The sequence below is a fragment of the Solanum tuberosum genome, unplaced genomic scaffold, assembly GCF_000226075.1.
Source record: "Solanum tuberosum cultivar DM 1-3 516 R44 unplaced genomic scaffold, SolTub_3.0 scf00375, whole genome shotgun sequence".
In the NCBI taxonomy this organism is placed as follows: domain Eukaryota; kingdom Viridiplantae; phylum Streptophyta; class Magnoliopsida; order Solanales; family Solanaceae; genus Solanum; species Solanum tuberosum.
In genome coordinates this window covers 173304-186163 of record NW_006239299.1, presented here as the reverse complement: position 1 = coordinate 186163, position 12860 = coordinate 173304, and the positions used below count along the sequence as shown (strand labels likewise).

The 12860-nt window shown below is 29.3% G+C and overlaps 1 protein-coding gene across 1 annotated transcript; it reads left to right on the top strand.

Annotated features, from left to right (window-relative positions):
• Positions 1 to 1077: 1077 nt before the first annotated feature.
• On the top strand, positions 1078 to 10777 carry LOC102580027 (uncharacterized). The gene is made up of 4 exons (XM_006361862.2): positions 1078 to 2075; positions 2306 to 2356; positions 2476 to 2548; positions 10215 to 10777. Exons 1-4 carry the CDS (start codon positions 1231 to 1233, stop codon positions 10392 to 10394), a joined length of 1149 nt encoding a protein of 382 aa, XP_006361924.2. The 5' UTR covers positions 1078 to 1230; the 3' UTR covers positions 10395 to 10777.
• The last annotated feature ends 2083 nt before the right edge of the window (positions 10778 to 12860 follow it).

The window sequence follows — 12860 nt, the reverse complement described above, 5'->3', positions numbered from 1 at the left end:
ACCCATAACAACCCACCCACCCTACAAATGCAATTTTTTATATAGGTGGAACATGTATTTGTTTCATTAATTAAGTCAAAATATTACTATTGTTAAACAAAGAAGAATATATTCTAAAGTATAAACATTGCTTAACTTTTTGATGCAACGAATAGTGTAAAGGATTTTTTTTTTCATTATCAAGTTACTTCAAGTATAATTACAATTAACAACTCATATAATGATAAGTAAATATAGTTAAGTAAGGAGGGGAATCAATCTATTACGATTAAAAAAAAGACTCTTCTATCTCAATTTATATATGTGTTAATTATAGTTCTTTTTTTATTTTTTTTAAATGCCGTACTTTTTGTTTAGAAATAATCTATTTCTCAATTTACTTTAATAAGATGATTATAGCCAAATATAATAAGTAACTTGTTTTAATTTATGTAATTTTTAAAAATCTTTCCAAAATTTCTTGATATTTTTACTGTTGGATCAAACACTGCCACATAAATTATGACAAGTAATATCATATTAAAACAATTGACTTTGCAGGTCACTTACCATTTTTTCTTAGTTTTACACAAAATAAATTTTCGTTTTTACATATAAGAAATCTTGAAAGAAAAGAAAAAAAGGGGTCATTTTCTTCTAGTCATTTTGTTAGTGGCAAGGAGATATTAATTCTGACATATAATTTTCACCTCTCTTCCTAGGAGCTTCCACCCTTTTTTTACTCCCTTGATGACTCAAACTCACATCCTTCTGATTGAAAATAAGAGGTACTTACCATTCGAACATTATAATATAAATAGAGATGTGCAAGAAGAATATAATATAAATAAAATACTATGTCTACAAGTGACTTACCACCATCTATTTTACCCCTATGGAAAAAGAAAAAAAAAACAAATTTCATCCCTTACAAGCTTCCAAACAAAGAGAATTAATGGAAAGTGAGATTCGCAGGTAGCTAAGTATTATTCTCCTTCTTGTCACTTTTTATGATATTTTGTCCATCATAAGAAAAAAAAACCATATAGTATATATATATATGTATATATATTATTACTAGAAATTTTTCTTCTGCTGGTCAATGGATATCTCTATCTCCATTATTTCAAGAAAACATGTTTTTTCTTCCCAAAAATATCACTAAAACATCTCTCTTCTTATTTCTATGGCTTACATTAAAGAGATCAAGGTAATTTTCGGCGGTATCTCTTTCTTCTCGAGGATATCAACATGACTATGATCAATCCTTGTGAAAACATTTCTAGAGAGAATTTAATTCAAAGGAGTACTAGTATTTATGGTTTTGGTTTAGGTGATTACGAGAGTAATTTTAATCTTATGACCCGATTAGATGCAGAGGATGATGAGGAATATTATGTGCAACGAGATAATTCATATGTTTTAGGGTCGGATCTAGCAGTAATGGCTGAAGATGAGTCAAGAACCGGAAGTATTAATGAAACTGGTTCGAGTTCCAAAGATAACAACAATGATAATACTGACAACAAAAACCACAAGGAAGAGGAGGACGAAGAGGAAAAAGGGTGGCTTCAATTAAGTATTGGTGGGCATACGTATATGCCCACCAGTAATAAGCCAGAAGAGAATTCTAGAAGATCAACAGGTGGAAGCGGATTAGTGGAACTTGATCTATTACCAACAGTTAGTTCCCAACAAGGGAAACCAACAGTACATATGAATGAATTTCGAGCACCACCACCACCACCACCTCGAAGATATCAACAACAGTTTCTGACTACTAGTACTGCTATTACTACATCATCATCTTTATTTTTACAACAATATCCAGGGATGGGTGTAGGAAGTAGTTCTACGACAATGTTTCCACAACAACAACAACAAGAGATTATTAATTGGGGTTTTAGGCCTATGACCACGCCAATCCAACAAAATATGAATCTGTCTCTAGTGTCATCCGGTTCACATTTTGGTCCTGGACCATTCCCAGTACTGGGAGGGGTTCCAGGACCAAGTTCTATAGATTTTCGGGTTGTTCATCCACCTCGAAGACCACATTCTGGGTTATGGTTTTCGCTACAACCATCCTCAAACCAGTAAGTAAATACAAAATCAAAAAAAAAATCGTTGCTAATTTGTTGTTAAATTGCTAGTTTTGATAATTTATCTCTAATTCATACTACTACATAAGATTAGCAGCGAATTTAATTACTGTTTAGCTACATAATTTGTGTTTTTTCTTTTTCCTATAGCTTATTTAGTTTCTTTCCAAATTATCTTCAAAATTTGATTGACTAAATTTGTGTACTTTTGCCTTATGATGCAGAACAAAAGAACCCTTTTTGCCACAAATATCCAAGAGCTACCTTAGGATCAAGTAAGTCAAAATCTATTTGTTTTTTTGTTTCATTATAATTTAAACTTCATATTTCTTTTAATTTTGGTTAACATTTTAATTTATCATTTTTTTTTTTGTTATTTTCATAATTGTTAAAGAGATGGGAGGATGACAATACGACTAGTCTTGAAGTATTTGGTCAATAAGCTACAATTGGAAAATGAATCAGAGGTATGTAACCCACCATTGCATTTCTATCCTTGCTGGTTGATTTCTCATATGGTCACTCGTTATTATTTTTGAAAGTCATAAGCTTCTTCTTGATTCTTATTTTTTTCATCAAAGAATGTGATTTAGCTTTCTGATATAATAACTATAGTTGAATTAACCATCAGAGAAATTAACCGACTCAAATTTTATTAATGGTTTTTGAAAAAATGTTTCATGTTTGCTTGAAAAACCGTTAACTATAAGACTTCAAGAAGAACTAATAAGACCAATATAATATTTGAACCATTAAATCCATAACATGTTAATTTACAAGAGTACAATGGTTGGTGTGGGGAAAAAACATGAAAGAAACAGCAGAACTAATTAATTATTAATGATTTTATTTAGGGTAATATTCATTATGGATTGAGGGAACTTCATAATTAGGTGGGAGGTACATTTTCTAGGTAGCCATCCATCTTCATTAATTCTTTCTCTTTTTGTATTATTAGCTTAAGATCTTTGTTTAAACTACTTATAATTAAGGAAGTGCATAGTAGAAAAAATATATGTAGGGATTATTAATTAGCACATTGTTATTATTCTATTATTGAATGATTTTAGAGTATGGACAAAGTAAGAAACACAAGAAAAAGAAAACTACATGCTACCTTATTAATTAGCCCCAAAATCACTCAAATATTCTTTCTTAATAGGAATAAATCTTTGCATTTTTGATGACTTTCACGGTTCGTTTCTTTTCATTTACTTCCAAGAAAGTAACATTTCCAATCTTTGTGGAATGATTCATATATATATGCGAATTTAGAGCAAGTGTTGTAGGTTCAACTGTATTTGTGACTGAAATATACATAATAGGATTTAGTAATAAAAGTGCTTTCTTTCTAAAAGCTTAAGCTTTTGAATGAAATGATTCACATATTTTAAGATTGCATTAAAGTAGATAAAAGGTTCTGAGTTCAAATCTCACCGTTATCCCAGAAGCAGAAAAACATGTATATGCCATGTGTTTGGTTCATGAATAAAGGAAAATCAGACCTACATATGAGAGGGTGTATTGAGATATAATATACTGTACTTAAATAACTAATGAGATGATGTCATACTTCAATACAACTATTTCTATTCGAATTTGTGTATATAGATGAAAAACATTTATAAAATATACATATAATAAGATCATACTTACTGAAAGCGTAGTTGCTTGCTTTCCTATATAGATTTGGGGTCATAAGTATAGAGAAAAGTCACTTTCTAAATTAGATAATTTTATAAATTTAATATCCTACCTAACATATTTAAGACGATCAAATTCAGAAATCATTTTGATATATTATACATATCTTTAGTTTAAAATTACAATATCTTTTAAAAAAAGAATTACTTTATTAAACTCCGTATACAGTTAAACTAAAACACATTTTGGAATATAGATGCCTAGCACATATATTTAGATGAAACCTTTTTTCCCTCATTACACCAAACAAGTCCATCGCTTAAAGCTTCCAAAAGTTTCTAAAACTCGTATAGTGATTGGAATTCTCTTCCTTTTCTTCCCCCTTTATTAGTGAAGAAAATAATAAAGTTCTAATTTTTTTCAAAAGCTATTACTGAGGAATTTATTTTTTTGGTTCAAGTATTATATTATATAAATAAATGCATTTCTTGAGCGGAGAAACTATCGGTAACAACCTGTCTAAGATAGAGGAATTAGGTCTGTGTACACTCTATTATGTTGATATCCCATTTTATGAGACTACACTAAATATGTTATGTTGTTATGTTGTTGTTATCGTAGTATTGCACATATGCACTCTTCCTCATTTAGACTTACATATTTTCTTCTATTATTTACCTGATAATGATCAGAAATGGTTTTAAAATTAAAAATCTTAAATTAGGTTTCCAAATTATAACATCCATCAATTTAATTCCATTTTTTTTCTATTTCATTCATCTTGCTTCTAATATTTATGTGCGTGAAAGAATAGAATGGAAAATGGCTTATTTGTATTTTTTGTACACTAATATGAATTAATTATTTCAAATTTTGTTACATATATGGTGTTGTAGGATATGCATATGAATTTATTAGTTAGTTAGCCAATTGAGCAATTAAAAGGAGAAGTTATATTAACTTATTATTTCAATATCCCAACAACTTCTCCTCATTAACCCTTAATTAAACCCAACCACAAAAGATTAATTAATAATCTAAATTGGAAATCAATAAATAATTACATACAAGAATGTCAAGTGATTTGCATGCATGTAGACAAAAGAAACAGTCAATCATATAGTTGTTTCCTCTTAAACTTTTTTATTTTATTTTGATGTTAGGATCCTTTAAGATTCATTCCATATTAATGATTGATAATAATATCTGTTAAGAACCAGCTATAAATTTACATCAAATGTTATTAAATAATTAGCTAAAGAATTCTCTTTTCGAAGTTGCTTCTATAGAATAAAATAATTTTTCTTCACCTACCTAAAATAATAACTTGTATTAGGGTTTTTATCATAAACACATACTAAAAAGATACGACTTTGAATGGATTAATGTTTAAGTTGTTAGGATGTATGACATATAACATTATTATATTTCTTAAACATTCCATACATACTATTTATTAGGACTCATTATATGTATTTACGATAGGTCAACCCTTGTACCCCGACTAATTCGAAGCCACATGTTTTTTTTTATTATTCTTTCCTTGCACTACATAATCTCTTTTTGTGTTCGGTGTACAATATTCATATTGGAGTCGAATTAATCCATATTCCTTCCGCATAGGATCCATTTGGAGGAAATTAAAACACTAAGATTATTTCATATCCAGGGGTCAAAACCTAAATCTCTTGTTAAAATAGAAACAATCTTATCTGCTGCACCACATTCTTTGATGGTGCAGTACATAATAACATATCCTTAAACGAAGTACTAATATAAATATAGTTTAAGTTATATACACTGCTGCGAGATCATTTAAATGATATAATCTTGAAAATACGACAGGTTATACTAGCTAAAAGTGGCTTGATGGTATAAAATTTAGTATATAACTTAAAGTCTTAAACTCATATAAATATACATTTCTTTAGCGCAAAAAATGCACCTACATGTACCAACAATCTCTATCTAAAACGATAAACTCAACGAAAATAATTTTTTTAATCAAATTAATTATTGACCTAACATTATTATTAATTAGTTAATAAAAATGGAGCTATTTCTAATTCTACGTGTTACTTGTTGCATATATATATATTTATTTATTTTGTAAGCATTGAAATTATGTAATTGTGGCATGCTTTCGTAGAATGTATAGGTTGTACTTGTTTAATAATGTTGCTTCTTAATATTCACGAATGGGTACATTATGTATCATTGCCGTCTTAATGTTATTATTATTTGGCCTTTATTTGTATGTCCTACCCAAGTTGACTTGAGTTTTTGGTTATCATGTCTTGTGTTTACTCAAACTTAAAAAAAAAAAAAAAAAACAACGCTCTAACACGTCATGGCAACTAAGTGACAAATGATTAAAGTTTTAATGGTAGGGAATATGATATCAATGATAGTTCATACCATAATTGTATATATATTTTCTCTTTCTTTCCTTAATTTGCATTACCTAATCATATGTATTGCTTACATCTAAGTTTCTTGGAGGTTTAAGGGGTTGTTTGGTACTAAAGTTCAGTATCAATACTATTTTTATACATCCTATCAAACGATCTCTAAATATTGTTGTTTACTTAGTTATATTCTGAACAGACCTTTTGATCATGTGCTTACTTTGATTCCTTTTTTATGAGTCAAACGGATGGAAATTCTTTTAGATTAAGGGTGGTGGTGTGACTCGAACCCAATAGGACATTTGCCTGCTCTGATTTCATATTATTATTATATGTGATCATCTAATTTAAAAGCTTAAGTTATTAGAGAAAATAGACTCTTATTTACTTAATCATATTCTCAATGGAATCATATGAACATATATCAATGAAACAAGCACATAAACCCTTTCTTTTTACCCTAAAGTTTAAACACGGAAGAATCGTAGGATTTTAGATTTTCCAAATAGAAAGATAGATTTCCAAAAAGCTTACTATCTTTCCTGTTTTTACGGTCTAATTTGCGCCTAATAATGATATTTGTTGAGGCAAATGTAGAATAGTAGTGATTCTTTTTTTTTTTTGATGATTTTTTTTTATCCCTCCCTAGGAGCTCTCACCCCTTTTGCTTCTTTGGTGACTCGAACTCACAACCTTCGGGTTGAAAGTGAAGGGTGCTTACCATCTGAGCAACTCCCTCTCGTCGTAGAATAGTGCATTGACTTTTAACAAGGGAAAAAAAAGTGAACGTAAATTCTCTCATAATTTATACACATAAATTAGTTATGTGGGATTGATTCTAAATAGCTAGCAAAAAATCATATTTGGTGTGTATATAGAATTTTATCTGTAACCCAAAAGAAATAATGGAACCAAACAGGGTATAAGATATGTATGATTTAATACATGAATAAAGCACATTCTAACTAACTATCAAATGACTCTTAAATACTTAAAAGTTTATTCTTTTTAACATTTTAAGCTTTTAGATCAGATAATCAGATTTTTCTAACATAATATCAGATCAGACATAAATCTTAAGTTCAAATCTTTGCTATCAACACACACCACCCCAAAAAGCAAAATATATATTTACGTGTTTAGTCCATAAAAGAAATTAGGTCCGCACGTAAGAAAGACGTCATGGTAAGCCCTAGCACACTAAATTTTTGCATGGCCTTAATTTGCCCTTATCAATTATCATCATGACTCTATATATGACAATAAATTTCGTCATGCTTTCGTTCATTTCAACTCAACTATCCCATGGAGGATTGTAGGACCCAATACCCTCTTATTTTCTCATAGATAATTAATATATTTAAAGTTTAAACCCTTTCTTTTCTTCCTCTCTTTTTCCTCTAAGTGGTGCACTTTGATAGAATCAAAAAGAAACTTTTTGTCCATTTAAAAAGTAACCCTAAAGAAAATAAAAAACCTAATTTAGAATTTAAAATTTATATATTAATTTCAAATAATAATAACTGAATTTATAATTAAATATTTATAAAAAAATTAATATATGTATAAATATAACTATAAGCTACTATGTTATCGATAAACTGTATCTGAAGAGACCCGTCTCGAGAAAATAGTAATAAAATAAAAGAAAGAACACGTCGGAGGAAAGCAATGCATGAGCTATTAGTTTATAGTAAAATCATTACGAATGGTTCAAAAGAGACAAAACTAGAAGAGAATAGTTAAATATTAATAATAATAAATAATTGTATTAATATAGCCGACAAATTAAGAAAAGTAATAAGGGTATAATTTAATAATTATTTAATTCCGTTTAATCAGGATGGATAAAATGATCTTTAAAATAATGAATTTAAAGTCTCATAATTATTCATGAAGGAATATTGACCTTCATTTCACAATTTTTTTTTGTCATTTTTCCTTTTAAAAAAAATAAATAAATCTAAGTTTATTCTCTTTTGAAGAATTGATAGAGAAAAAGCAACGTGAATGAGACGTGCATGAATATAGGATCATAGGTTATAGGACAATAAAGTGATATGTACAAGTCATGTAGAGTTTATTTTGTTTACTTTTTTTTGTTTTCCCTTTTGTAGATACAAATTAAGTACCCCACCTTCCAATTTTTGTGGTGAAATTTGATTGACCATTAAGTTTTAAAAAAGAAAAAAAGATTTTAATTTGTGATTAAAAATAAGTTATAGATATATATGTATTTGTAAATTATTTTACTAAGAAAAAAAATAATATTTTAAAACTAAATTGTTACTTCCTTCTTTTTATTTATAGCCCGTCCAAAAAATAACATTATTTTAGTATTGATAATTTAATTTTTGATATTCAAATTATCTTTAATGAAATTATTTATAGTCATACAATAATATCTACTAGTATCTCATTTCAAATCACAAATTTAATTTTTTTTCTTTTATTTCTTAAATTTTATGTCAAGTCAAACACATTCACATAAATTGAGATGAAGAAGGTACTAAATATGAAATGATATCCGTTTTTTTTTGGATAAATTCGAAATAAAAGTGTTGTAACATAAATTTGCACGGAGGGGGATATTTTAAGGGATAGTTACCAATATATACCGTTCAACCATCTAATTTACTAAATATGAACGATGTATACATTACATATACACTCAATTGTATGGTATGTATATGTTGTGTATATGCATAGATATGTATATTATAGGTATATGTAGGTATAGTATATGTATATTAGTATAAAGTATACACTGTTTATATTCCATATACATATTTTCTTTTTGTTTTTTTTTTCTCCCTCAAATATTTATCTGTCAATTCTAAGGATAAAAATAATTTTCTATCAATTACTAAGATATGGGAAATCTTTACCTCATAATCAGGGAGTACATATATTTATTTATTTGAAGAAGTCTAGGGTATAATCATTCTAGATTAGAAGCAAAGTCTAAGTGGACCTCTAATATGATTAAAGTTTGTAGTAGTTTTCAACCATGGGATCGGTGGGTTGCCCGACCCATTTGGTCTGTTCTCACTTACTCTTTTTTTTTTGCATGTTGATTTCACACGTGTATACATTAATAATATACAAAATAATAATTATTAGTGTAATTTAATGTATTATAACATGTTAGTTATCTTATTTAGATATCAAACTATCAATTAATTCCATTAATAATGAGTTGTTAAAGTGGATTCAAAATGTTTGCAAACTCTTATATTTACCTTTTTTAGCCAAGCATTTATCAAGTTGCTTTCATAAGTTATGTCCATCATGTCAAGTTGATTGTCATGTTATTCATGACTAAAAAATAATTAAGCTTTCATACTATGTAACATTGATCCTTTCAATGAGAAAAATGAGGGTATGGAGTGATTTCCTTCTAAGTTGATCTTACGCGATGCAAATTAAAATTAATTGAGACATTCCAACGAATATTAACTGGTGAGAGTGAGTAACCAAAACAAATCGTTTCATTTCGAATGGGTGTAACATCGGTGTGAGCATGGGCTGAACTAAGGTATTAGAAGGGGGTTAAGGGTGAAACTAAGATATATATATCATAGAGTCTCTATATCATATCATATGTGAACTTTCTTGGCTTCTTATATGTTTACATCTTAATATTTTGAATTCTCTTAGTGAAAATATCAGTACGAGCATGAGTGGAACTAAGGTATCAAAAGGGGGTTAAGGGTGGAACTAAGATATGTATATATATCATAGAGTCTCTATATCATATTATATGTGAACTTCCTTGTTTTCTTGTGTGTTTACATTTTTATATTTTAAAATCTCTTAGTGAAAATATCAGTACGAGCATGAGTGGAACTAAGGTATCAAAAGGTGGTTAAGGGTGGAACTAAGATATGTATATATATCATGGAGTCTCTATATCATATCATATGTGAACTTCCTTGGCTTTTTGTGTGTTTTCCATCTTTATATTTTGAATTCTCTTAGTGAAAATTTTGACTCCACAGTGATACATAAATTTTTTTCACTAATATAATGGTGATGTTTGGTGCATGTAATGAACAATTTGACTCTTATGCAACTCCAGATAGAGATAACATGTAGAGGCCAACAACTCCAACCATTCTTGACATTGCAACATGTTAGAGATCATATATGGACTACTACTACTAATGCTGCTGACAATATCCTCACTTTGCTTCCTTCAGAAACTTCTAATCATGTCATGGTTCTACATTATGCTAGAACAAGTGATCCTCAAAATTAACATGCCACAAATACCTCGACTTTTTTATAACAGGTCCGAGTCAGAGTCAGAGTCAAATAGTAATGACTCAAAACATTTCATCTTACACTATTTTCGGAAATCCAAGGATTTTATCTATGGATATGTAAATTACAGGATTTTCAATCCTAGCAAAAAAGGAAGGGAAACATGAAAGTCAAACAAGGACTTGTATTACTAAACGAACTCAAGAAAGCTGATGACGAGAATTTCTAATCGTCAAAAAAGAGTACTTAATTATTTCATTTTTTTTATCATGGTACTATTGTTAAACTATTGTTACTCAATCCACTTTTTTTCCCCCTTCCTTACTCGCCTTATATTGATTGCTTTTGGCTAGTGCTTGTTAATTACCTATGTCATCAACAAAGAGTAGTTTTTTTTCTTTCTTTTGGAATTGTATTTTAATTTCATCAACATTAAAATAGTTTTAATATGTTGCTACCCCAACACTATGTGCATTATAAAGTTTTGGCTGATAGCTTGATCACCAAATTGTATTACTTACCTAAAACAAAGGGTGTGGAGTCAACTTTTTTTCCCCTTTCCAATTGGTTTTGATTTACTTAATCATTTATTTTCGCGATTTAAACTTTGGGCACCTCTACATCTCTACTGACGAATCATTTTAATATTACGGTGATCATATAGTCATGTTGTTGAATGTTGATGGAGATCTTTCTTTAAAAACGAAGGCATTCAATTCACCGCAAGTAGATGCGCCAAAAACAGATTGGGTAAATTTTACTGCACTCATATATATCTTTTTTAATCAAAAGTCGTCTTCAGGGTGGCAAATTGAGTTACCAACCAAATGCCAACTTATATTAATCTGTTGCTAAAAGGCTCGTCGGTAAAATATTACCAACCGATTTTAATTTGTTGGTAAACTACCAACCAAAAATCAGTTGGTAAACACCCAAAGATGTTGTTACAAAATTTTGAAACATGGCCCTGGAATTTCCGTTGGTAAATTCACCAACTAATTTTTGGTTAGTATATCGTTAGTACCTTTACTAACGAATTGAAAAGGAGTTAGTAAAAATTTTTTTCTTTCATTATTCGATTCCGTTGGTAATACGTTGATAATTATAGTAAATTTTTGTTGGTAATTTACCAATAAATTTTAAATACTTTTATTTTTCTTGGTTTCCCATCCGGTGTCCGATACCCCACACCAGTGCCCGACTGGGATCCGGATTCACACCGGGAAGTCCCACATTGGGATCCGGATTCACACCGGGAAGTCCCACATTGGGGAATAAAGCGCTCCCTAACAAAGGCGACTCCGTACCCAAGGGGAATCGAACCTAAGACCTCTTGGTTAAGGATGATGCAGTAATTACCACTCCACCACAACCCTTGTTGGTAATAAATTTTAAATACATTAGTATGATTATTTGTTTTTCTAATAAATTTACTAATTGATTGTTAGTTTGTTGGTAATATACTCCCTCCGTCCCTTTTAGTTGTCCACTTTAGAAATGGCACACAGATTAAGGCAACAATGATTAGCACAGTAAAGTTACAATTTACCCTTATGACAACTTTCACTTCAAAATTACAACCACTTATTTGAATTCAAGTGAAATAAATTGGAGGGAAACAACATACACTTTTACAATTTTCAAGAAGTGTAAATAAGGGTATAATTGGAAAAAATTTGTTGTCCTTTCTTGATTTGTCAAAATGGACAACTAAATAGGGACAACTAAAAAAGGAAATATGGACAAGTAAATAGGGACGGAGGGAGTATCATTCAAGGCGATTCGGCACCCAAGGGGAATTGAACATGAGACCTCTTGGTTAAGGATGTAAGAGTACTTGCCACTCCACCACAACCCTTGTTGGTAATAAATTTTAAATACGTTAGTATGATTATTTGTTTTCTAATAAATTTACTAATTAATTGTTAGTTTGTTGGTAATATATCATTCAAGTTCAATGTTAGGTTAGTAATTGATTGACAATATGTTCAAAATATTATTAACTGAATGATTATCCAATAGTAAAATATTTATTAATTTATTGCATTTAAAAATCTAAGAGCACGAATATAAATCCAAAAATATTAATATCAATTTTATAAATCATATTTGAATGAAACAATGCAAAATCTATGATAACAAGTTAAATTAATCTCAATATGACACATATCATTATATCAAAATTTTAATTTGAGCACGTTTACCAAAAATATTGACCAAAATCTAAATTTTGGCCAAAATTAAAGTTAAAACGCCTAACAGCACAAACTGAAAATGGAAGCCTCAAAACCTGAACTAACCATCCTATTAGATATAAGAATGACCTTCCAAAGCTAATCGCGCTGACGAAATTCTCATCAGAGCACGTTTACAAAAAATGTAAAGCAAAGTCAAATTTTGGCCAAAAGTTAAAAGTTAAAACGCCTAACGGTACAAACTGAATATGAAAACCTCAAAATCC

Coding starts and splice junctions, on each gene's coding strand:
- LOC102580027 (XM_006361862.2), top strand. CDS start 1,231: ATGACTATGATCAATCCTTGTGAAAACATTTCTAGAGAGAATTTAATT. Junction 2,357..2,475: donor AAGAGCTACCTTAGGATCAA/GTAAGTCAAAAT, acceptor TAATTGTTAAAG/AGATGGGAGGATGACAATAC. Junction 2,549..10,214: donor AATTGGAAAATGAATCAGAG/GTATGTAACCCA, acceptor ATGCAACTCCAG/ATAGAGATAACATGTAGAGG.